Source organism: Mus caroli, unplaced genomic scaffold (genome assembly GCF_978045245.1).
Source record: "Mus caroli unplaced genomic scaffold, Mus_caroli_1 scaffold_12, whole genome shotgun sequence".
Classification (NCBI taxonomy): Eukaryota; Metazoa; Chordata; class Mammalia; order Rodentia; family Muridae; genus Mus; species Mus caroli.
This window is the reverse complement of record NW_028227267.1, coordinates 63,631,049-63,657,678: the sequence shown is the minus strand read 5'-3', so window position 1 is coordinate 63,657,678 and position 26,630 is coordinate 63,631,049. Positions and strand designations below refer to the sequence as shown.

Below are 26,630 nucleotides of genomic sequence, written 5' to 3'. Positions count from 1 at the left end.
TTTAAATTACTACTTTTTAAAAAGTGTATCCAAGGCTGGCCTCAATTGTTCCTATTGTACCTGAGGAGATTCTTGTACTCCCAATCCTCCTGCCTCCGCTTCCCAGGGCTGGGATTCTAGGCAAGAACCACCGTGCCCAGCAGGCTAGGCACAAGCTTCTTAAAAACTTAAATCATGGTTTCTCTCATGTAAACAAGAGTCTATGTACACTATTATTTTTGATGTTTAAAATGTATAAACACATCCTCATTTTGACTTAATGAATCCCCCATTGGACATCAGTGATATTTTTAATTTTTTACTACTATAAATAGAACTCCAATGAAGAGCTCTGAGCACATTTAGTTATTTTTCTGAGTAGACATCACTGAGAGTAGAACCATTAGATCATGAGGCACACACATTCTTTAGGGCTAAGACCATCCAGGAACACTTCTCTAACTATCCACCTTCCTACTGCCCTGTATGAGAGAAGTCTCCACCTTTTTCTAGTTCTACCACCCTGTGTATTTTCCTTTGCTTAAAAAATAAAAAACTTTACCACCTTGATATGGAAAAAAAAATCTATACCTACTCTTCTTGCTCTTATTGTCACTTATGGAATAAGTACATTGAAAACCAATCCCTTCTCCCTTGGTCCTTCCTTCCTTCCTTCCTTCCTTCCTTCCTTCCTTCCTTCCTTCCTTCCTTCCTTCCTTCCTTCCTTCCAGATAATGTCCCCTACACCTGGCCACAAACTTATGAAACCAAGGATAACTTTGAACTTATAATCCTGCTGCCTCTCCCTTCTGAGAGCTGGGATTACATGTTTGCATTCCCATGCCAGTCACATCCACGAATTACTTCCGATCATATTTCCTACCTCCTTCCCCGGTCCTTATCTTTATCTCCTAACGTGTAAGATGCCGCGCGTTCACTTCTTTATCCACAGTGAAATAGAAGGACAGTTGGCAATAGAAGGAATCATTTTTTTCTCAACAAATGGATGAATCTTTTTGTGTGTAAGACTGTGTTTTCCAAAGCTGAAGGGGCTCCAGGTGTTGCTCTTAATGCTTGACATTTTTGATGTGCCAAATTTTACTTTTGATCTATCTAGATAGTCTCATCTTTTTTATTTTGACTCAATGGTCTCTTCTAAGGGTCCAGATAAGCAAGGTTCATGGTGGTAATTATATTTCAGTTGTATATTCTTTTGAAATATGTATATTTTAATGAACAATAATTCATTTTAAAACATTGCTAGTTGACAATGCCCAACTAGAAATCTGAGTCTTTCTTCCTGATACTTTCTAACTAGTTGGCCTAGCAGATTGTGTAGATCTTTTCCTCACTGACATGAGAAAGAACCCCAGCATGCTGGTACTTAAGTACTAACACACTTGATGTGTGCAGAAAGAGTTTATTTTTTATATTTTTCTCTTCTGCCACCTGACATTTCCATACAATCCCACACAACCCCATATTCTTTTAATTATTAAACCTTAATATAGGTTTTAATGTCTGCAGGGGCAAGGCACCTTTTGTTTTTCAAAACCAGGCTTTCTAGTTTAACACCTTTTCAGATGAACTTTTGTATAGTTTCCCCAAACATTTTGTTGGTATCTTGATTGGCAGTGCGCTAAATGCATTCATTAATCGGCATCTTTCCAGTATTAAATCTTCCCACTTCTCCACCAGCTGGAAGCACTGTGCCCTCCCTCTGAACTCCCCTAGCACTTTCTACCTTAAAACACATCACTTTCCAACTCTACCCACCCAATTTTTCAAACGTGAAACCTGAGCATTGTCTGCATCCCTCCCCCGCCAACCATCACCCCATCCAATCAATCAGCGAGTCCCGTCAATGCTACTTCCTAAATTCCATTCACTTCTGCCTGTCCCCACCACCAGCACTGTGGTCCAAGCTTCTGTCATTGCCGGTCTGGGCCACCACACTGGCCTCCACTTGACCCTTTGCATCCACACTGTCTTCTGAGCCATTCTCTGCACCACAGCCAGAAAGACGTGTGTGTGTGTGTGTGTGTGTGTGTGTGTGTGGACTCACACATATGAGAGCATGTATATTCCTCTATGTGCATGCATGGAGGCCAGAGGTCTACACTGAGTGTCTTCTTCAATTGCTTCCTTGTTGGGACGAAGTCTTTTGATAAACATGGAGTTTACCAGTTCAGCTGGCCTAACTGGCCAATGAGCCCCAGATGTTCTCTTGTCTGATTTCCCATGTCACTAGGCCTGAATTTTTTATATGTATTCTATGTTTCAGTGTCAGGCCCTCATGTTTATATGGCAAGCACTCTGAGCCATCCCCTAACCCCAATACTGCCTTCGAAGCGTCAAGTCTGATCATGGCACTATTCCCCACAGGAGTCAGTGAGCTGAGAGAACATTCCTGGGTGGTGTAGTATCTATCACTTCAGCTTGTGCCAAAGCTGTCTTACACTCAGGCCTTCTGTCTCACTCATGGTGTCAGCCAAATATCAGGTTTCCCTTCCCATCCAAGAGCCTTTCATGTCCAAGGCCCTCTGTTTGGCTTATTCTAAGTTCTCTTTAATGGTTAAGTTTGAGAATACTTAGTTTATCTCAACACATTAAGACCTCAAATTCAAGGCCACTTTGGGCTATATAGCTAAGCCCTGTTTTAAAAACAAACAAACAGTAGGGCCACAAGCCTCTTCCGGTCAGAAAAGCACCGGGGCAGCTAGGGCGCAGGGTCGGCTGACACTCACCAGCTACCCACAACACCCGCCACAGGATCTTAAGACTTCTGGTGAGTGGAACACAGCTTCTGCTCCAATCCAATTGCGCGCGGGACCTGAGACTGCATTAGTTAGGGAAGCAGAAACCGGCCTGAGTAGGGCCACAGGCCTCATCCGGCCGGATCAGCACCGGGGTAGCTAGAGCACAGGGTCGGCTGACACCCGCCAGCTACCCACGACCCCGCCACAGGATTTTGAGACTGCTGGTGAGTGGAACACAGCTTCTGCTCCAGTCCAATCACGCGGGACCTGAGACTGCTTTGGTTGGGGAGGCAGAAATCCGGCCTATGTAGGGCCACAAGCCTCTTCCGGTCAGAAAAGCACCAGGGTAGCTAGGGCGCAGGGTCGGCTGACACTCGCCAGCTACCCACAACACCGGCCACAGGATCTTAAGACTTCTGGAGAGTGGAACACAGCTTCTGCTCCAATCCAATTGCGCGCGGGACCTGAGACTGCATTAGTTAAGGAAGCAGAAAACCGGCCTGAGTAGGACCACAGGCCTCTTCCGGCTGGACCAGCACCGGGGTACCACCAGCTACCCACGACCCCCGCCACAGGATTTTGAGACTGCTGGTGAGTGGAACACAGCTTCTGCTCCAATCTTTAAACAGTGACAACGACAACAACTAACCCCAGAGATTACCAGATGGCGAAAGGTAAACGTAATAATCTTACTAACAGAAACCAAGACCACTCACCATCATCAGAACCCAGCACTCCCACTTCGCCCAGTCCAGGGCACCCCAACACACCGGAAAAGCTAGACACGGATCTAAAAGCATATCTCATGATGATGGTAGAGGACTTCAAGAAGGACTTTAATAACACACTTAAAGAAATACAAAGGAACACTGGTAAACAGGTAGAAGACATTAAAGAGAAAGCACAAAAATCCCTTAAAGAATTGCAGGAGAACACTGCTAAAGAGTTACAAATCCTTAAAGAAAAACAGGATAACCTAATCAAACAGGTAGAAGTCCTTAATGAAAAACAGGAAAACACATCCAAACAGATGATGGAAATGAACAAAACCATACTAGACCTAAAAAGGGAAGTAGACACAATAAAGAAAACCCAAAATGAGGCAACACTGGAGATAGAAACCCTAGGAAAGAAATCTGGAACCATAGATACGAGCATCAGCAACAGAATACAAGAGATGGAAGAGAGAATCTCAGGTGCAGAAGATTCCATAGAGAACATCGGCACAACAATCAAGGAAAATGTAAAATGCAAAAAGATCCTAACTCAAAACATCCAAGAAATACAGGACACAATGAGAAGACCAAACCTACGGATAATAGGAGTGGATGAGAATGAAGATTTTCAACTCAAAGGACCAGCAAATATCTTCAACAAAATTATAGAAGAAAACTTCCCAAAACTAAAGAAAGAGATGCCCATGAACATACAAGAAGCCTACAGAACTCCAAATAGACTGGACCAGAAAAGAAATACCTCCCGACACATAATAATCAGAACAACAAATGCTCTAAATAAAGATAGAATACTAAAAGCAGTAAGAGAAAAAGGCCAAGTAACATATAAAGGCAAGCCTATCAGAATTACACCAGATTTTTCACCAGAGACTATGAAAGCCAGAAGATCCTGGACGGATGTTATACAGACACTAAAAGAACACAAATTCCAGCCCAGGCTACTATACCCAGCCAAACTCTCAATTAACATAGATGGAGAAACCAAAGTATTCCACGACAAAACCAAATTCACACATTATCTCTCCACGAATCCAGCCCTTCAAAGGATAATAACAGAAAAAAAAACAATACAAGGACAGGAACCATGCCCTAGAAACAACAAGAAGGTAATCCCTCAACAAACCTAAAAGAAGACAGCCACAAGAACAGAATGCCAACTTTAACAACAAAAATAACAGGAAACAACAATTACTTTTCCTTAATATCTCTTAATATCAATGGACTCAACTCCCCGATATAAAGACATAGACTAACAAACTGGCTACACAAACAAGACCCAACATTTTGCTGTTTACAGGAAACTCATCTCAGAGAAAAAGATAGACACTACCTCAGAATGAAAGGCTGGAAAACAATTTTCCAAGCAAATGGTATGAAGAAACAAGCTGGAGTAGCCATTCTAATATCTGATAAGATTGACTTCCAACCCAAAGTCATTAAAAAAGACAGGGAGGGACACTTCATACTCATCAAAGGTAAAATCCTCCAAGAGGAACTATCAATCCTGAATATCTATGCTCCAAATACAAAGGCAGCCACATTCATTAAAGAAACTTTAGTAAATCTCAAAGCACACATTGCACCTCATACAATAATAGTGGGAGACTTCAACACACCACTTTCACCAATGGACAGATCATGGAAACAGAAACTAAACAGGGACACAGAGAAACTAAGAGAAATTATGAATCAAATGGATCTGGCAGATATCTACAGAACATTCTATCCTAAAACAAAAGGATATACCTTCTTCTCAGCACCTCATGGTACCTTCTCCAAAATTGACCACATAATTGGTCACAAAGCAGGCCTCAACAGATATAAAAATATTGAAATTGTCCCATGCATCCTATCAGATCACCATGGACTAAGGCTGATCTTCAATAACAGAATAAATAATAGAAAGCCAACCTTCACGTGGAAACTGAACAACACTCTTCTCAATGATAGCTTGGTCAAGGAAGGAATAAAGAAAGAAATTAAGGACTTTTTAGAGTTCAATGAAAATGAAGCCACAACATACCCAAACTTATGGGACGCAATGAAAGCATTTCTAAGAGGAAAACTCATAGCTCTGAGTGCCTCCAAAAGGAAACTAGAGAGAGCACACATTAGCAGCTTGACAACACACCTAAAAGCACTAGAACAAAAGGAAGCAAATTCACCCAAGAGGAGTAGACGGCAGGAAATAATCAAACTCAGGGGTGAAATCAACCAAGTGGAAACAAGAAAAACTATTCAAAGAATCAACCAATCAAGGAGCTGGTTCTTTGAGAAAATCAACAAGATAGATAAACCCTTAGCCAGACTCACTAGAGGGCACAGGGAAAGCATCCTAATTAACAAAATCAGAAATGAAAAAGGAGACATAACAACAGATCCTGAAGACATCCAAAACACCATCAGATCCTTCTACCAAAGGCTATACTCAACAAAAATGGAGAACCTGGATGAAATGGAGAAGTTCCTAGACAGATAACAGGTACCAAAGTTGAATCAAGATCAGGTTAATGATCTAAACAGCCCTATATCCCCCAAAGAAATAGAAGCAGTCATTAATAGTCTCCCAACTAAAAAAAGCCCAGGACCAGATGGGTTTAGTGCAGAGTTCTATCAGACCTTCAAAGAAGATCTAATCCCAGTTCTTCACAAACTATTCCACAAAATAGAAACAGAAGGTACTCTACCCAACTCATTCTATGAAGCCACAATTACTCTGATACCTAAACCACAAAAAGACCCAACAAAGATAGAAAACTTCAGACCAATATCCCTTATGAATATTGATGCAAAAATCCTCAATAAAGTTCTTGCTAACCGAATCCAAGAACACATCAAAACAATCATCCATCCTGACCAAGTAGGTTTCATCCCAGGGATGCAGGGATGGTTCAATATACGGAAATCCATCAACGTAATCCAGTATATAAACAAACTCAAAGACAAAAACCACATGGTCATCTCGTTAGATGCGGAAAAAGCATTTGACAAGATCCAACACCCATTCATGATAAAAGTCTTGGAAAGATCAGGAATTCAAGGCCCATACCTAAACATGATAAAAGCAATCTACAGCAAACCAGTAGCCAACATCAAAGTAAATGGTGAGAAGCTTGAAGCAATCCCTCTAAAATCAGGGACTAGACAAGGCTGTCCACTTTCTCCATACCTATTCAACATTGTACTTGAAGTCCTAGCCAGAGCAATTCCACAACAAAAGGAGATCAAAGGGATACAAATTGGAAAAGATGAAGTCAAAATATCACTCTTTGCAGATGATATTATAGTATATATAAGTGACCCTAAAAATTCCACCAGAGTACTCCTAAGCCTGATAAACAGCTTCGGTGAAGTAGCTGGATATAAAATTAACTCAAACAAATCAATGGCCTTTCTCTACACAAAGAATAAACAGGCTGAGAAAGAAATTAGGGAAACAACACCCTTCTCAATAGTCACAAATAATATAAAATATCTTGGCATGACTCTAACTAAGGAAGTGAAAGATCTGTATAATAAAAACTTCAAGTCTCTGAAGAAAGAAATTATAGAAGATCTCAGAAGATGGAAAGATCTCCCATGCTCATGGATTGGCAGGATCAACATTGTAAAAATGGCTATCTTGCCAAAAGCAATCTACAGATTCAATGCAATCCCCATCAAAATTCCATATCAATTCTTCAACGAATTAGAAAGTGCAATCTGCAAATTCATCTGGAATAACAAAAAACCTAGGATAGCAAAAACTCTTCTCAAGGATAAAAGAACCTCTGGTGGAGTCACCATGCCGGACCTAAAGCTCTACTACAGAGCAATTGTGATAAAAACTGCATGGTACTGGTATAGTGACAGACAAATAGACCAATGGAATAGAATTGAAGACCCAGAAATGAACCCACACATCTACGGTCACTTGATCTTCGACAAGGGAGCTAAAAGCATCCAGTGGAAGAAAGACAGCATTTTCAACAAATGGTGCTGGCACAACTGGTTGTTAACATGTAGAAGAATGCAAATCGATCCATTCCTATCTCCTTGTACTAAGGTCAAGTCTAAGTGGATCAAGGAACTTCACATAAAACCAGAGACACTGAAACTTATAGAGGAGAAAGTGGGGAAAAGCCTTGAAGATATGGGCACAGGGGAAAAGTTCCGGAATAGAACAGTAATGGCTTGTGCTGTAAGATCGAGAATTGACAAGTGGGACCTCATGAAACTACAAAGCTTCTGCAAGGCTAAAGACACCATCAATAAGACAAAAAAACCACCAACAGATTGGGAAAGGATCTTCACCTATCCTAAATCAGATAAGGGACTAATATCCAATATATATAAAGAACTCAAGAAGGTGGACTCCAGAAAGTCAAATAACCCCATTAAAAAATGGGGCTCAGAACTGAACAAAGAATTCTCACCTGAGGAATACTGAATGGCAGAGAAGCACCTGAAAAAATGTTCAACATCCTTAATCATCAGGGAAATGCAAATCAAAACAACCCTGAGATTCCACCTCACACCAGTCAGAATGGCTAAGATCAAAAATTCAGGTGACAGCAGATGCTGGCGAGGATGTGGAGAAAGAGGAACACTCCTCCATTGTTGGTGGGATTGCAAGCTTGTACAACCACTCTGGAAAACAGTCTGGCGGTTCCTCAGAAAATTGGACATAGTACTACCGGAGGATCCAGCAATACCTCTCCTGGGCATATATCCAGAAGATGTCCCAACCGGTAAAAAGGACACATGCTCCACTATGTTCATAGCAGCCCTATTTATAATAGCCAGAAGCTGGAAAGAACCCAGATGTCCCTCAACAGAGGAATGGATAGAGAAATTATGGTACATTTACACAATGGAGTACTACTCAGCTATTAAAAAGAATGAATTTATGAAATTCCTAGCCAAATGGATGGACCTGGAGGGCATCATCTTGAGTGAAGTAACACAATCACAAAAGAACTCACACAATATGTATTCACTGATAAGTGGATATTAGCCCAAAACTTAGGATACCCAAGATATAAGATACAATTTGCTAAACGCATGAAACTCAAGAAGAATGAAGACCAAAGTTTGGACACTGTGCACCTTCTTAGAATTGGGAACAAAACACCCAGGGAAGGAGTTACAGAGACAAAGTTCGTAGCTGTGATGAAAGGATGGACCATTTAGAGACTGCCGTATCCAGGGATCCATCCCATAATCAGCTTCTAAACGCTGACACCATTGCATACACTAGCAAGATTTTGCTGAAAGGACCCAAATATAGCTGTCTCTTGTCAGACGATGCTGGGGCCTAGCAAACACAGGAGTGGATGTTCACAGTCAGCTATTGGATGTATCACAGGGCTCCCAATGGAGAAGCTAGAGAAAGTACCCAAGGAGCTAAAGGGATCTGCAACCCTATTGTTGGAACAACATGATGTACTAACCAGAACCCCGGAGCTCTTGTCTCTAGCTGCATATGTATCGAAAGATGACCTAGTCGGCCATCAATGGAAAGAGAGGCCCATTGGACTTGCAAACTTTATATGCCCCAATATAGGGGAATGCCAGGGCCAAAAGAATGGGAATGGGTGGGTAGGGAAGTGGGGGACGCTATGGGGGACTTTTGGGATAGCATTGGAAATGTAATTGAGGAAAATATGTAATAAAAATATTAAAAATTAAAAAACAAACAAACAAACAAAACAAACAAACAAATTGAAATCCAGTTGCTACAACTTCAACTTCTCACATAAGTAGTCAGTATTTAATCACATTTGACATTCCTTGTTCAAACCAGAGGCCACAGTGACACCGATGTGAGAATTAACGAAACATTGATGGACATCGGAGCATGTATCTAACATACTTCTCACTGTCTACCCACTCTATCCCAAGTGCTTACAAAGCCCCGGCTTTCTAGTGTTTGAGAGCAGTGGTTGAAGTCCCAGGAACCTATGGTGTCAGGCAGTAGCTTGAAATCACAGTAGAAAGAGTGCCTGCACTGTGAAAATCAGGAAATTCTGCAACCCAACCTTTGTTTCGAATCTCTTGGCAAGCTGGCTGCTTGATGATTACCATCCTACCCCAGCCTTCACGTTACAGTGTCCTCTCCTCAGTTCTGTGGCATACATATCCTACTTATAAGATGTGGCAGGGAACTCTTTAGCAGGCCAGTCAAGCTGTGGGTCCAGGCCTGCTGACTCTACAACATGTACAGCTTACCTTTACATCCTAATGTCTGAAGGTCTGATGTGTCCCAATTGTCAGTGTTGAGCATGGTGTGCATGTTCAATGTACAGGAGGCTCAGCATCATGCACACTCAGGGCATCCAAACATGGCGATGGCAGTAATGTGACAATACACGGCAAATCACGTCTTATTAAACCAGGAGGAGAGCTCTTTGCTGACACTGACACTCAGGCATACCACTTAGCAGCTATGACATCATGGGTCTGACCTCCACTAGGCACTGTGTTTGCTTTTAAGAAATACAGATCCTCAGATGGAAAACTACTGCTTTCAAATGTCCTTGTAGACTGCCCTCCTCCAAGAAGCCTTTCTAGATTTTCCCTGGGTTAGTCTCTCCCTGATAGACATTCCAACAACCCCTTTGGCTTTTACATATCTTATGAGACTTAACCTAACTATTGGGATCTTGAGCATCTATCTTCACTTCTGGAACAGTAGGATGCTGAGGTATCCTAATGTTACTTGTCTTGTATCTTGAACATAGTTTTGAATACATATTTAATCAGTGACTATACTATACTATACTATACTATACTATACTATACTATACTATACTATACTATACAGTCAGAGGTTAAGAGATTTGACATCTCTAAGAGCCAAGGTAGGTTTTGGCAATTAAATGCAACTAGAGGTAAGAGACTCAGCTTTGTGAGGAAGTATGCAAACACACACACACACACACACACACACACACACACACACACACACACCATCTGTCTCTAAGTGTCTATAGTCCCTTGAGAACTGAGATCATTGCCAACCTCAGTAGAGTTGGAGGCTGGCTGCAAAGTACTTGTTAGAATACTTAGCTGTATCTTCCAAGGCTAGACCCATCATCTACTCCCAAGGGACCGTGGACTAAAGACTGGAGACACCAAGAATGTGTTAAGTGTCCTGGAGAAAGGGCCTTCTTCACCAGACATCACGGACAGTCCATTCTCCCAGGCTGCTCCTCCCCAAGGTACGCCTCCTCAGCAACTCCTCACTGTCCTCAGCCCTCATTTTTGGGATTCCCAAAGGGCCTTCTCAAGCTTCCTTCCACTATAGAGCTGACTTCCCATCCACGGCAACACCCGTCCTTACATTTCTTACTCTTCTCTAGATCCTCCCTGGCTCAACATCTTCCTCATCCTGCCTGCCTTCCTCATTTCCCATTGCTCCCCACCCCAGGGACTTCATTCTAATACCCTGGCATTCTTGTTCCTATCCAGTGGCACTTGGCTCCTTTAAATTTCTGGCTCATCATCTTGTTGTGTTCTTTGCCAGGCACACCCCATCACTCCAACAGAGTCATGGGCTTTCAGGTACGGTTTCAGGAAACACCACTGACCCACCAGCTCTCTGAAGCTATAGGGTAATAGGAAGACTATGAATGGATCACAGAGGAGGTAGAGTGTTCCTGTGGGTTCTCCCCTCCTGTGAGACTGTTCTGAGCCTTGATGTCCCTTCTTCAGAGGAGTCTCCTGATGACCCACCTGAGGCCCCTCATTCTCCTGCCCATATTTTTATCTGACTGATATCACACCATTCATTGGCTGTGCCATCTGCCTCGAACCCCAGAATGTTCACTTCACTAGGGATATTCTACTTCCATCCCTTCAATAGCTCATATCTCATAAACTAGAGTTATGTCATTTCACAAAAGGCATAGATGAGTGGGTGAACTGTGCCTCAGTGGGAACTATAGTGTAGCTTTTCTTTCCCATCACTTGCTAGCCACACTGAGACCAGGTGGGTGTCCCAAACCCCATGACCCAATCCACACTGAGCTCTCTTTCTGAACCCCACACTTCTTACAATGGATGCTTTGCATTTCGAATTTAGAAAATCTCCACCTACACTCGGCGGTCAAACAACTACATCCTCCAAAACTTCCTAAACCTCCAGACAGGGAAGAAATCCTGTCTCATGCATCATCTGTCCTCACCGAGAGAAAGCAGTCGTTCAACTGATTTGGAGTAAACACTGTGAAAAAAAGACATTCGGTGGAAATGGAATGGTTGGGTAGGTTTTACTCTTGTAAGGCTTTAAAATACTTTGTACCACTCGACTGGACAACATGCTTGAGTGGCTGTCAAGAAAACTCACAGCCGACAACTTTGATTATGTCTATCCAATTGCTCATACGAAAGTCCCTAGCATGGTTATAACAGAGATGCGTTTCTAAGGGTATATTCCCGAAGTGAGCTGCCAAAGCCATCAACAGACCATGCACAAGTTTTTCAGGTCAAGTTTAAATTTAGAATTGAGTCTTCATTTTCCATTTGATGCCCCTCACTTAGTCCATTCTTCCACAGTACCAGAAAGACCTAGAATAACTAGGCTGGTGACAGAATAGAGATACTGATAACTAGAGCAAAGAGGAGCTAGGAACCAGCTACCTTAGAAACCATTCTCTTTCTTACCTGTGTAGATGAACCTGCCCGGGGCTCCTTTGCAGAACTGTTTGGATTTATAAGATAGTGTCACTTCCACAACTCCAGGGATATGCCGGGGAGGGGTCTGTACTCTGATGGCATGAGGGGTTATGAGCTGAGAAGGGAAGAGGCAGGGGAAGACAGTCACTACACAAGGCACCAAAGAAAGAGGTCACTGCTTCTGGCCTCACATATTAGCGTGACAACTGCCAAGCCCAACTCCTCGGCCATACTTCGCTTTTGGTAATGCACTTAGTTGGTTTTGCTGATTATAAATTGTAAGCCAAACATATCCAATTTAGAAAATTGGGGATTTACAGAACTATGCTAAGAAATCTAAAATTATATAATGCAGAGACAACCAATATTAGGATCTGGTGTGTTGCCCAGACATTTCAATGGCTGTGTGTCACAGAATTAGATTATGCATATCCACTGTTATTCTGACTTTCCACACACACACAGTATCATAGCATAAACATGCTCTTCTCTGGTATCATTAGAATTTTTCCAAAACATAATTTTCGACGATGGAAAGATACTCTTCTTTGTCCATCATCTCTTATGATACAATATTTAGACCCTAATTTTTTCACAATCTTGTAATACTGCAATGAATATCATTTTAAGGAATTCATTCCTAAAATGTCATGACTTTGCATGTCTTGATACCCTGAGTGTCTTTCTCGTAGTGGGTATACAGGGCTGAGTATTTGTGGTGCTGTTTCACCGGGAACTGCTGGTTACCCCAGCCCAAAAGAACTATGGAGCCAAAGGATATCATGGGAGTAAGTGGCTTTGACCTACCTCACTCCATACAAGCATGGTACCAAACACAACTTGGAGACCATCAAAAAAGTTGTCACCAATGATGATGACCATGGCCCCTCCTGTGGTCCACCCTTCACTTGGGCTGATGGCTTTGATGCAGGGTGTAGCTGGAAAGACGAGAAAGAACAAGTCAGCTCTGTGTCCTTTGTGAGTGATAGCTGGGGTTTGGGAAAGGTGCTGTCCTGGAAAGCTGTCGGTCATTCCAAGAAGCTGTGTTGATTTCCCATCCTTCCCTAATTGGCTGTTGGTTTTTACCAGGTCATTAAAGCCTAATGAGTTGGCCATTTTGTATAAAAGACTGAAACACTTAGCTAATTGTGTAAAGGGTGTTTTTAAAACTTTGTTGTTTTTGCCCATATTTTTATAAGTTGATCACTCTAGAAAAGTGTAAATCCCTTTTCTCTCCCCACCTCCTCTGCCCCACAATGTTAAGATTTACAAGGCTTGTTAACATGCTAGGGAGAGAAAGAGGAAACGGGATCTATCGCAGAGGAAGGGTTTGCTCAACCCCACCTAGAGACAACCTCTAATTGCTCCCTCAACTCTATAGACAGAGTTTCCTCCATTCATGCATATGTTCAAGGCCTCTGGACTGTGCATCCCAACAGGAACCCAATACTGCGTTCAGGCCATAACTAAACTCAATCCATCACTCTATTTCCAAAGTTGACAGGGTCAAAGGTGGAGGAGAACTTTGGCAGGACTCCAAAAACATGAGCCCCCTTTGAACGGCCAGTCAATCACATCCAATCAGTCAAAAGAAACTCGAAGGGCTCAGAGCTCTGAACCCCGGGATTTTCTTCTTTCCTTTCAGTGCCCACTGTGGGAGAATTAACACCGCTTCAAATTCTTTACTGATTCAATCATTTTCTTTCAGTTCATTAATTCCTATTTTAAATGATATAAGATACATTTTAAGGGCTGAGCTGGGAAGAGGGCTGGTGGGTAACATGTAATGATGCATCAACAATAAACTCATAGCTGGATTTGATTCTTATCGATAGCCTGAGGTCTTCCAACACCAGCAGGTTTGGGGTGAGAAAAGCAGGGAAAACAAGTGAGATGGAATTCACTTAGGTTTGTCAGTCTGTCCATTGGTATACTTTAATTTTTTTGGACAACTTGAAATTTAACAGTTACCAGTATTTCTAATTAGTTTAATGCACTTGGAAAACGACCCAGAGCAGCCCGTGATTTCTTCTTGTCCAAGCAAACAAAAATCAATTAGTGTCAGCTTCACTCCGCACACTGTTTTGTTTTGCCCACAATCTGTTTAAAGGCACATCTGACACTTATTCATGCACGTCTGGCACTGTACTGTTCCTGTTTAACTAAGATGTCATAGACCCGCGATCGCCTGAAATACCACTCTCGCTGAAAGAAAAACAGGGATTGGAACAGAAGAGACAGAGAGCTGTATGCTGGCCGGGAGCTGAGTGGGGTGGAGTGCAGTCAGTGTGTACAGCAGCAGCACTTAGAAATGCCCATGGGGCTGGATGGAGCTCAGGTGGTAGAGTGTTTGCTTAGCATACAGGAAGTCCCAAGTTCAATCCCTGGGACGGCATATACTGAGTGTGGTGGTGGGCACCTGCAATCCAGCACTGGGGAGGCGGAGGTAGGAAGATGAAAGGTAATTTCTAGATAGTAAGTTCTAGACCAGTCTGGGCTAGAGACTTTGTCTATAAACAAAGATGCAAAGAAGGTCTGGGTCAGGTCCCAGTCCTACCTTCAGATGGGTCAAGCCTTCTTGCTCTCCTTCCATGCTTAGAGTTGTTATGAACAAACATGTTGTCAGAAACAGCCAGCACATGTCCATCCACATTTACTGTTGTGGACAACACGACCTGCATTTACAGTGAAAAGAGGAGGGTTGGGTCAGGTTCACACCAGGGTATCAGTGGAACAGGATTCCTTGTAAAACATTTCTGCAAGGCCAGGGAGAGACAGGGCAAAATTTTGGAGTCAAACAAGAGGCAGCCTTTGGCCCTGTGGGTTATTATGTCTCTGAGTTCAAACTCTGTCAATGTCACGACAGGGGAAATTGGCCTTCTGTCTGCTGTTTCCAGAAGCCTCATCACCAGCAAGACTGTCCTCTGGCTGTTGCCACAGCTGCAGACAGTGTAATGCAGGGACCGAGACAAAATCTTCACTGCGAAGCTCATTTCTCCAAGCTTGGAAACAGGGATCCTGTCCCTTGGATTGTGGTCCAAGGGACACTAGCTGATCACTAGCTGATCAGCTGTCCCTCGGCATTCGTGAACAGTGATAAAGATTCTGTGAGAAGATGAGGCTCCCCAAATGTAGTATGGGAGATATGGAATGTTTAGTGTCTAACTGGAGGTAAGGGCAGAGGTGGGTGTGGAGCGATGAAGAGAAAGGACTCGGATTGAAAATCGAACTGAGATCCCAGGCCACATGAGTCCTAACATAAACTTGAGTACATATCACTGAACCTTTTCAAATCTCAGTTTTTCTTATCTCGGAAACATAAATAATGCTATCTCTCTTGCAGGCCTGAACGAGATAGCATTAGATGGTGCATGGAAAATGTTTGGCACGATGTGAAAGGCAGGCCGAAGTATGATGATTTGTGACCCATTTGCCTCACTCCTGCCTCCTTTGTCCAGCTAGTAAGACAGAGGACATTATCCAGTGCAATTCTTGCATAGTCTAAACTCTGGAGAAGGTTCTAGAAAGAGAGATAGTAGCACAAGTCATCACAGCAATGGAAAGGCATCATCACACCACTGCTCTCAGAGGGCTTATGACCTGACTGCAGAATGGTTGCTAGCCTACATATATATCTAGAGAGAATTTCGTTCTATTACATATGCTGCTGGTCAGATCATGAAAGAAGTTCAAAGGCAGAGTTGAATCAAGGGAGGCAGAAAAGTGCATGACTGGCCACACCTACCACCCTTGGACTTGACCAAGGAAAGAAAGTGTCTCAGAAGGATCGCTACTACTCAGTTCATGCAGTTATGCACAGCAGGTTTTCCGTGGCTCTTTGGAGAAAGTAACGTATTATACACATGCTCATAATTATGTATAGCCCTGTCCAGGAAGGACATTGAATAATCTAATGAGCCGTGCTTCAGAATGACTCTCTCTGCCTATGGCCCCGGTGCAGACTATCACCCTACCTGTAATTGTTCTGCCACGCCTTCTAACTTATTAAATGAAAGAGGAGGGTGGAGAGGCATGACCTTGCTCAGATCTCAATGGGAAAGAAATCGAAACACCTTTTTATTACAGATAATTTCAGGCAAATAAGATGACAGAACAGCTAACAAAATTCGAGAACCCATCATTCAACTTCAAAACCCGTTCAGGCATTACTGTTCTCATCCCACGGATCGCATGGTCCCCTCCCTGCTCCCATTGTATGAAAAACTGTGACAAGCACAGGTTCGAAAGTGTTATGGTAAACCTTCATGGCAGAATCCATTCTCCTCTCAAGAATGGAATGTTTTATCCCTTCAGAAAATGATTTCATACCCCTCCCCAGTCAGCTATAATCCCAAGGGATATTCTTCCCTCCTTTTGTTTTCTTTTGCCTTGAAGAGAATTTCATGTGTGTGTGTGTGTGTGTGTGTGTGTATAGGTGAGTGTGTGAGTGAGTATGTGTGTGTATGAGTGGGTTGTATGATTGTTGTGTGTATGTGTGTGTATATTTGAGTGTGTATGTGAGTGTGTGAGGGTGTGTATGTATATGTGTATGTGTGTGAATGTGTATGTGTATATGTGAGTTTGTTAGTATGTATATGTATGTGTGAGTGTGTGTAAATGTGTGTGAATGTGTATGCATGTGTGTGTCCCTTTGCATGTGAATGTATATGTAAGGTCAACTATTTTGGGTGGCATGTCTCAAGTGATAGTCACCTTGTCTTGTGTCTTTCACTATTCTGGAATTTGCCAATTAGCCTAGGCTGCTTGACAGTAGCCCTAGGGATACACCTTGTCACCACTTTCCCCAAACTGGGGCTACGAGCACACACCATTACATGTAGCTTTTTAACGTGGAGATCTGAACTCAGGTTCTTGTGCCTTCGTGGCAAGCATTTTACTGACTGAGCTATCAGCCACCAGGATGGCATCTTTAAACATTTTATAAGACTCATTTTAGAGTCTCATTTTAAAAGAATCCCCTGGACCTGTGCTCCACAAATCACTTCATGTAGCCTCACTCTGTGGGCTTGATGTAACCTATATGAAAATTTTACATGGATGTAAATGAGTTTCAATCATTCGACTCAACAGATAGTCATTGAGCTCCAACAACACATCAGGAGTCATGACAGGCCCTGGGGACTCAGAGAACAAACCTAAAGGAAGCTCAGTTGTCATTCAGAAAATTATCGCCCATATAATTGCTCACAATTCAGGGATGTAGCCTGTCTAGCCTTAGGTCTGTTTCCAATTGTGTCTGTGTTAACATGTGAATGTCTGAGAAAAGGCCTTCTAGATAATTCCTATCCAGTGGTGGCAACCGCAAAACAGACATCCATCACTCTTGGCAAGTACACCAGGCCTGAGTGCTTATCTGAGTGATTTCAGAGAGTACAAGACCACGCCTTGAGTCAGAGGAAGAAAGAGAACTCGTTTTGACAGGATTGGAGAGTGTGTGTTAAGCATCTCCTATGTTTATGCTACCTCTGAGACTAGCAGAACAGGGAGGGGGCTGGCATCAGGCTGTGTGTGCGAAATAGACCTTCAAACACAAAACAAAAATGAGAGACCTTCAAGCATTACACCTTAACAAGCCCGAGAACACCAAAGAGAAATGCAGCCTCCATCTGAGGATGACGAGGCTGTGAGGGGCAGACACTCAGGAACTGTCATTGCATAAGCTTGTCACACTGTCCGTTGACACTTCTTGTGCATCCTGGCCACAAAATGCAGAGCTTTCTCTAGCCAGCAGATTTCATCATCGTCGGCTTTGGGTGGAGAGAGACTCGGTTCCAAAGTGAACATTTCCCAAATGATATACCCTGGTGGTTCACATGCACTTCATTATTTTCTATTAACAATGGAAATAAATTTTAATCTTTTGCTGGCTAGTGCTGGCCTCTCATGACAGCAAGGGAATTAACCTGAATTATTTCAGTGTCTGCAAAATTTATTACAAGATTTTAAATTATGTCCAAATGTATGTGCATGCGTGTGTGTGTGTGCATGTGTGTGTGTTTGTGTGTGAAATTCTATTTTTCATATTCCAAATATCTTAGGCTGTGAAGTACTTAGGAAAGCCTGCCAATTAAGCTAAATTTGCAAAAAAAAAAAAAATTAATGGATTTGATTCACAAATTCCAGCACATGAAATCAGGTATGAATTGTTATCCCTATTCATGCTTGAACACTGGATTTTACATCCATTCTCTCTACTTCTAGAAGAATAAGCTACATTACGCACGGGAAGACCCATTTGGCTCAGTCAAGGCTTCAGGTTTAACTTCCTTCTCTGTTCTCTGATGGATGATGACAACGCTGATATTATTCTATCCCAAGGAGTAAGGACTTCTCCATGTTTTAAGGCTAAAGGAAGTAGAATGCACATTCCAACATCATCCCACTCCCAGGCCTTCCCCTTCCCCAAGCCAACTTCTTTCCCCTAGTGAGTATTTCCTGGGTCATGGAGGCTGACCCCTTCCATCTGGAATCAATCAGTCAACCCCTGACAACTTCCTGAAACACCTCACTCCATTTCCTGTTCTCTCCCCCTCCCTGCTTTCCCCTGGTTTGCTTCACTCTTCAAAACTGCAGGCCACAGCAGCTTAATGTTAGAGGGTCAGACACAGCTAGACTCCAAAACACTACACAAGGACACCTTTGACCTTCAAAAATCTTTACATCTTAGCTAAACAAATCAAGGTCAACATTTCTTACCATTACCTTGTTAACTATTTATATGCGTCTTACCACGGACTCTGCTGGTCATGCGACCATCCAAACCACTTGTTATTCTAAGATCATAAACCCATCTGCTTTGAAAATAGCACGTTCGGTCTGGATGAAACACGCCATTTGGAGGTCCCTCAAACCCCAAATCACCAGTATTATAGCAACCATATGGACCAAGATTCCGTACAATGGTGTGCCCATGCCTCATCCATGCCTCTTGTCACCTAAACGTGACATCTCATCTTTTCCGAGGCTATTGCTCTCCTGGCACTACCAGTCTGCTGGCATAGCCCGAAAGAATGCCAATTAGGAATACAGATGTCCATAATCCGTGAGGGATGGACCTCCGTGTTTGCTGCTCAGACTGGTGACAAGTTCCATTTATCTCTCTCGGTTGATGTGTCTGTATTTCAGATCTGCACAAGTCCTTGTAGATGGTAGCTCCAACCTCAGCTCAGGCACTTCGGCACACAAGCAGCAAGCAATTCAATCATCTCAAGATGGCCTCAGGCCAGAGTTCTAGGGCAGGGGAGGTGAGAGTAGTTGAAATCACTCAAGGTTTAAGTGAGAGTGGTCCTTCCTTTTTGCAACTCATTGTTTTGACTGTTACCTCTAATTTTTGGTTAGCCAGTAAACATAGACCTAAGAGACAAGTGATTGTAGGCTCTCATTCTTCCTCACTTAAAAAAGAAAAGATTTATTTATTTTTATTTTATGTTTGTGTCCTGCCTGCATGTATGTGTATGTACTGTGCGTGTGCTCACTGCCCATAAAGGCCAGAAGAGGATGTCATGTCCCCTGGGACTGGAGTTAAAGATGGTTGTGGGCTACCATGTGAGTGTTAGGTACTGAACGCAGGTTCTCTGAAAGAGAAGCCAGGGTTTTTAACTGCTAACTCGTCTCTCCAAATGTGTGTGTGTGTGTGTGTGTGTGTGTGTGTGTGTGTGTGTGTATTCCACTAAGGCAAGGTCTCACTAAGTAGCCATGGGTAGTTTGAAACTCACTATGTAGATCAGGCTGGCCCCAAATAGACCAGCTATTCACTTGTCTCTGCCCCTGTGTGTCTCTATTTTGAGTCAACGAATGATAAGGTGGCATTAGCAGAGAGACAGGAGTGTAACACTGGTCTGGCTGGTCCTTTAAAGAGTACAAAGCCAGATGTGAGAATAGAACTCACAAGTGTGCAAACAGTTTCTTACAAAGTACACATGAAAACTGCCTTCTTATTTTTATCTTTATTACCCTTAAGACAGTCCATGTTTCTCACCCTAATAATTTATACCAAGCAGGAGCTGAGTGGGAAAAATGCTTTTTACAGCTCGTACAAGGACACGGTGGGAGTAACGGTCAGTGGGCACACCCGATAATCTGCCTTCGCAGTTAATTTTCCAATAGAGGAGTGATTTCTTTGGTATTAAAATTATACCCGCGTCAAGCAGACATGAAAACGGACTTCTCCCCACTGTGGGTTGCTTTCACACCCCACGGTACACTTCTGGAACTGCTCCACTTATCAAAAGCTCTATCCTCAAAGTTCCCACTACATGACTTTCGTTGATTCACGTTAATCAGGGGAATGTTCTCCTCCTTCCTTTCCGTCATCCTTTCTCACCCCATACCCAAGTGCGTCTCCAAAGGCGCCTGTGTGAAGATGATTAAACATGAAGAAGTCAGGAAGAAAAATGGGTGGGAAGGCTAAGTGATTTGCTCTTTGAAACAGACAACAATCCCATTGTTCGCAGAGAGTAATCACTCTGGTTAGAAGCCCCCCCTCATCCCCGCCTCTCACCCCTGCACCTTTAGAGTGCTTACTCTAAAGTCACGCCAGATTCTACTATTAGCCAGGCACTGGCTTCTGCCATTTCTGTGAGGGTCATACACCTCTCAGCTCAATGTGGGGCCTCAGCAAAGCAGTAACAGGAGGCATTTATAGCTCGATCACTGCGAGGCCTCTCTGATACCCTTACTTAGGAACATGCATACATGCAGCGAAATAAAATGCTCTCAAAAATTCCCGTTGTTCTGCCAAGTGTGGGGGGAAAAACCCTTTATGACATTTTACATCTGGAAATGGAATTAGATTCATGATGTGCTTTCCCCTTATTACTCTTCAGTTGCTCTATATGTTATTTCAGCTTTCCCAAAGCACAACTGTATGTGGGGATTTTATATTCCACCTGTGGAAGGAGAAAAGAGACATAGAGGCCATTAAAGAGAGAGGGGACCGGGGCAGACCACTGCCACGGGAGACAACCTAGCTGGGAGTTCACATTGGAGAGAGAACTATGCATTGTGGCTTTAATATGCTAGCTAATACCCAAAACTGATGAGAAAAGTCTAATGAAACAATTCTGCCTGAGCCTTCCTTAGTGCTGTCCAACCTAACAACAAACAGTTCAGCTGCTGCAGTTTGTTTCTTGGTACCCACCTCACTGTTGGCACATGTAGTTTTAAGCCAGATTTAAAGTCCAGATTCATCTTTGTTGACTGGACTCCAGAGTCCCTCAAATTACTTTTAAATGCCTATCCCACAAGTATGGGTTTTTTCCCCATAAAAAAAAATATTGACGTATTCCCAGGATTCTTAGAAACAGGCTTTATTTTACATTCTCCACAGGTAAAGTTTCTGTTCCGTGAAGTATCAAGTCCCAAACAGGAGAACACAAAACTGGTTGCCATAGAGACTGGCAGAAGGATTCTGGGATTGTTGACACCAAGATTGTAGCATTGACAAGATTATTTATAACTGACCAGGCAGTGCTATATTTCACCCCGCCATCCAGGGTTTTATTTTATGGATATAAGTGTTTGCCTACATATATGCATGTGTACCATTTGTATGCTGCCATCAAGCTTGCCCTGAGCTTCCAGGCACTGAATGCTTCAAGCAGCCTACAGGAGGATGGACCAAGATAGACAAATGACATCACCAGCAACTCTCCCTGGGCAGCAATATAGCCACCAAAACTAAACTGTGCACCACTCAACACCCTGGAGTCCCCCACCCCCACCCCCCGCCACAAAATGAGAGGAACTAACCTGACCTTTCAAGCCTTGATAGATATCGTCATGATGAATTCTAAAACTTGAGTTATCCAAGTTGAGGGGACTCACATGATGGGTTTGTATACATAAATCTGTGTACACCCATGCAGGTTTTGGAGGGTGGTGAGTTCCTGGGACTTCACCAGGCAGGCTGGCATGTGTACCATGGCAGTGGCAGTGAGCTTCTGAGGACCTGCCTCTGCCTCTGCCTCTGCCTCTGCCTCTGCCTCTGCCTCTGCCTCTGCCTCTGCCTCTGCCTCTGCCTCTGCCTCTGCCTCCCACATCACCCACTGATGGCAACGTCCCCAGCTTTTTATGTAGATTCTGGGGATAGGACTTGGGACCTCACACTTGCAAGACAAGTTCTTGACCAACTAAACTATCTCCCCGGTGCTATTCTGACTTGAAAGCAAAACCAAGCAAAAGCTCAGAGCCAACCCAGGCAGAGTCTTGTGCACAAAGGTCTTCCACTGGGCTGTTTTGCCAAACTTGGCTTCAGAATAGAACTTGTATTTATTTTTACATCAATTATTTTAGTTCTTTTTTTACACTTACTAGAAATGTTTTAGGTCAGACTTGCTTTTTTTTTTAATCCAGTTGAATATGTAGCAAAATAAAGAGGCAGAACTTTGATTTTAGCCAGCTTTTCATGCTGTCCCTAGAGAGCCTCTAGTCCATTCATCTGCTTCACAACTCTCAGCTCCCATCTTCTCGGAGGCCATAGGCACTTGCCATGCCACCCTACCTCATCCTCTCCCATCACCCTCACTGCTTTCCCCATCAAAACTGAATGCCAAGAAGGATGCTGTAGTCAAGGGCGGTATTTCACTAGCAAACGTTTCTGGGAGCCTCTCGGGAGCCGTATAATATATTTGATGCAGTTCTTCGTTCGATGCCATAGTTTTCTCCCACCACACTCTCTCCCGGAGGACTTTATGAGTCACCTGCTGTCCATCAAAAATCAGAAGCACAGAGCCTCCTAGTAGGCAGTTTTTAAAGCCATTCCCTCCTGTGGCAGAACTGAGAAAGCTCTGGTGTGTATTCTAGTAATTTCTGGATCTCATTGTACTAGGATGGGCACAAGGGTCAAGTTTGGCACCCAAATTCGCATCCTCTGAGACATTTGAACCTTTAGAATTTGCTTTCACCTGTCTGAAGTCTGGCATATCTTTCCCTAAAAGTTGTTTATGTGAGTGACTATCAGCTTGGACACCTCCCTTTCTCCCAAAAAGAACTCAAAATTCTCAAAAACAAAACAAAACAAAAATGTAAGATAGTTAAAATTGGTATCACCCTGATTCCTGACCTCATTTGAGATACCAAATGTCAAGAGGTGTAAAGGCAGAAGGTTGCTGCAGCAAAGAAAAGCTTGAAGGGGCTCACAGCATTCCACAACAAGAAGTACTCCCTAGAGAGAAAACCCTTCAGGCCTTCAGAGGTTTTCCCCTTAACTCCTGAGAGATCGCTGCTAGCCCTGGGACTAGCTGGTTTGCTTTATGACCAGATCATGGGCTCAGCTGCTGATCAGAGGGGCCCAAGTCAAGTGGTTTTCATTATGTGTTTAGAACTGTGGCCTGGTAGCACGGTGACTTTCAAATGGGACGGGCTGCAAGATCACACAGCAGCTGGGGCAGCTCTCAGACCAAGAGGTTTGCACTGAAGAAACCTGCAGGCAGCTGGGGCTCTATTAAATTCGTACCATTTGGAGTTAATTTAAACTCTCCTTTCCCTCTTCAGCGGGTGTGAGAGAAACATTCAACATTTTTTTATTTAAGGAAAATAGATGGTAGTGCCATTAAAAAGTTTTATATAAGAGCTAGGGTTTAAAAAAAAATCATAAGGGGTTGTTGGATAGATGTTGGCCCCGTTCCAAGACATGAGTAGCCGTGGCCTTTGCTCCTGCTTCATTCAGTCAAACAGACTAATGGTGAACACCCAGCTGTGTGGACGAGGTGTTTTTGTCAGAGAAGCTAATTTCTCCATCATTCTTGTGTGGCTGAGGCACGCTGCAATATAAACACGAGGACCATCGTATTATCCGGCTACTCCACGGCTGTCAGTTCTTACACCGGCAGATCTGTGTCTAAGATTTTGGTCTCCCCAGCACCACAGATTTCTTGCTTCAGAAGTCTGACAGGCCTGCTATAGGCATGCTCCCTAAAGCGCCAGCTGCTCCCTTGGAGCCCCTGTAAATCTCCTCAGGATGCCTCATCTATACCTAATCCTGTATGAGTAGATGCAGTCCAAAAGCCAACTCAGCTCCTCCATCTTTCCACATCCAGCCTATAAATAACCCTTTCTTATACTAGAAACTCAGGTGTCCTTCTGTGTCGAGTTACATCTTATCTCTTAACATATCTCTACCTAACATAGCAATACAAATTACAATGGGCATTGGCAAGAGTCTTTGCTGAGCATATGAGGGTCAGAGGGGGGAGAAAAAAAAACAGTTGATAAAATTTTGATTGTTGTACTTGCTGTTCATTTTATCTCAATAAAAGTCCACTGGAACTAAAAACAGATCATTCGGTGGAACTTAAAGGGACTGATTGTGGGATAATTTTAAGGTATCTGGAGTCCTCCCTCTTTTTCCTAATATTTATCCTACAATAATCCTGCCCTCCATTTTCATTTGGAGGTAGGGCGCATATCAAAAATGATTTAGGGGTAGGATACATATTAAAGAGATCAACACCAGAATAGCTTAATGGAAAATCTAATGCTGCCTCTAAGATGGTAGACAGCCCAGCCCTGTATAGAAATGAGTGCCCTGTCTTGAGTGGCAGATCTTCTGATAGCATAAGTAAGTTCTGCAAACTGTTGGGAAGAACACTCACACTTAACTGTTGTTACACTGATGGGTATAATTGAACTCTGTGTCATATTCACTGACTGTACAGCTGAGCTCCCACAGGCACCACCAGGACAACTACACCACGCAGGGCTCCTTGCAAAAAGATTGCAGAGAAGCAGACCTGGGCTTTGGAAAGCATTTGAAAGCATTCACAAATTCTACTTCCTGTATCCCAATGAAGATGGAGATGGCTTGCCTCTGGGTTGCCTATGCTAGGTGTCCAGCACACGGAATGTTCTCTGTGATGTTTGCAGATGAATAGCTAATAGAACGGGCGCATGGTAGAAGAATAACTAATAGAATGGGCGCACTCTTACCTGCCACAGATCAGCTTGCCCATCAGTGATGGAGACTTAGCAACAATGAGCCCAAAATTGTTGTGAACTCCACATGTGCTTTATAACACAAATGTGGGAAACAGCAATGTGCTGACCTGTCCCTGGGTTTATTTACTGCCTGTTCTCTAGCCATACGGCAGAGAAATAAAGAATGGAGCTCGTTCTGACTTAGCTTATACTGGACATCAGTGTTCTTCCTTTTTCGGGAGGACGGATCCCCTGGAAACCCTAACTTCTCTCTCCATCTTTTTTTCCTTCCTTTCTCTCTTAAGATTTGAGTGAACAACAGTGTGCTGAGCCCTCCAGAGCGTCTTTATGATTCTATGTACAAGTGAGACCACACAAACTACATTCAAGCAGCATATGCTGGAGAAACATTTGCCGGGAAATGTGGCAATCGTCAGAGGTTGTGGAGAATGGTGTGTTGGCCAAGAAACCAATAGCTGTGAGGAGCTGAAAGATGCCCCACTAAGAAGGTAACATGTAGATTTGGTCCTGAGAGGTGAGGAGTCAGCAGTTAGAAAGCAGTGAGGGGTTCTCAGACAGAGAGGTGAGCATGCACAAAGATGCCATCTTAGCGATGTGAGCATGTGCAAAGATGCTAAGATGGAAGAGACGGCAGTGGGGTGTTGTGTGTGAGTGGTAGATGACATATGGGAGCTTCCTGGGGTGAGGGAGGTGGAAGATTTGTCTGAAGTGGAGAGACTGAGGCAGGCAGAGTATCTTATCAGCCTTTTAGAATCTGGGTTTTGTGTTGATAGCCAGTAGATAAGCATGCAGTGTTTTAATAGATCAGTTGTCATTAGAGCTGACAGGGAACTGGTCTAGGAAAGAGTGGAAGGAGCCATCACAGGAGAGAGGGGTGGGTTTGCCAGACACTTGGGAGAAGGAGGAAGTGATCCTATCCCAGTGGAAGAGGAGGAAGCTGATCAGAGGGTAAACGTTGAGTCCTGTTTGGGCTCATGCTCATTAGTCGGGAAGGCAGTTGAAGCTTTAGCTACAGATCCAAAGAGGATGGAGGATGGGGGAATGGAGCCAGAAGTCACCTGGCAACAGGTAACGCTTAAACCCCAGAGAGGAGCTGAGAGATTGGGGCAGGGCCCTGTGTGGACAGAGTGCTGAAATCAGGGTCTGATTAACACTGAAGCTGCTACTTGGTACTAGATGAACGTCATTGCTTTAAAACAGGAGCCCATGGAACCCTGGGACACGCTCTGGAGAATCTATGTAATGTTCAGCTTTTATGAAAATCTGGCTCCATGTTGGCACAAAGGTCCTTTACCAGATTCCCAAAGGGACTGGAGACAAGGATTAAGAGCCAGATATTTCCACAGAACATTGTCATCAATTAATTACATATCCTATGGTCTTTAGGATTTGAACGGAACTGAAGAGATTGGTTCAGTCATGGAAATGTACTTCATATAATGATTTAGTGTTGTTCAGTGATTTGTAGGGGTTGGGGGTAAAGATTATTAGTGCTATTAGTTTTAGGAGACGAGAAAATATTTGATTAGGTTCATGGTTT

The 26,630-nt window shown here is 43.3% G+C and overlaps 1 protein-coding gene across 2 annotated transcripts in view; it reads right to left on the bottom strand.

The window, feature by feature from the left end:
* Ebf2 (EBF transcription factor 2) overlaps nt 1–26,630 on the bottom strand; it is a 207,663-nt gene that overhangs the window by 37,269 nt on the left and 143,764 nt on the right. For both annotated transcript variants that reach the window (XM_021181503.3, XM_085828729.1), the window contains 3 exons: nt 14,691–14,808; nt 12,941–13,071; nt 12,122–12,248 (listed from right to left, as the gene is read on the bottom strand). In XM_021181503.3, coding sequence (XP_021037162.1) covers nt 12,122–12,248; nt 12,941–13,071; nt 14,691–14,808 — 376 coding nt within the window. The remainder of the gene's footprint in view (nt 1–12,121; nt 12,249–12,940; nt 13,072–14,690; nt 14,809–26,630) is intronic.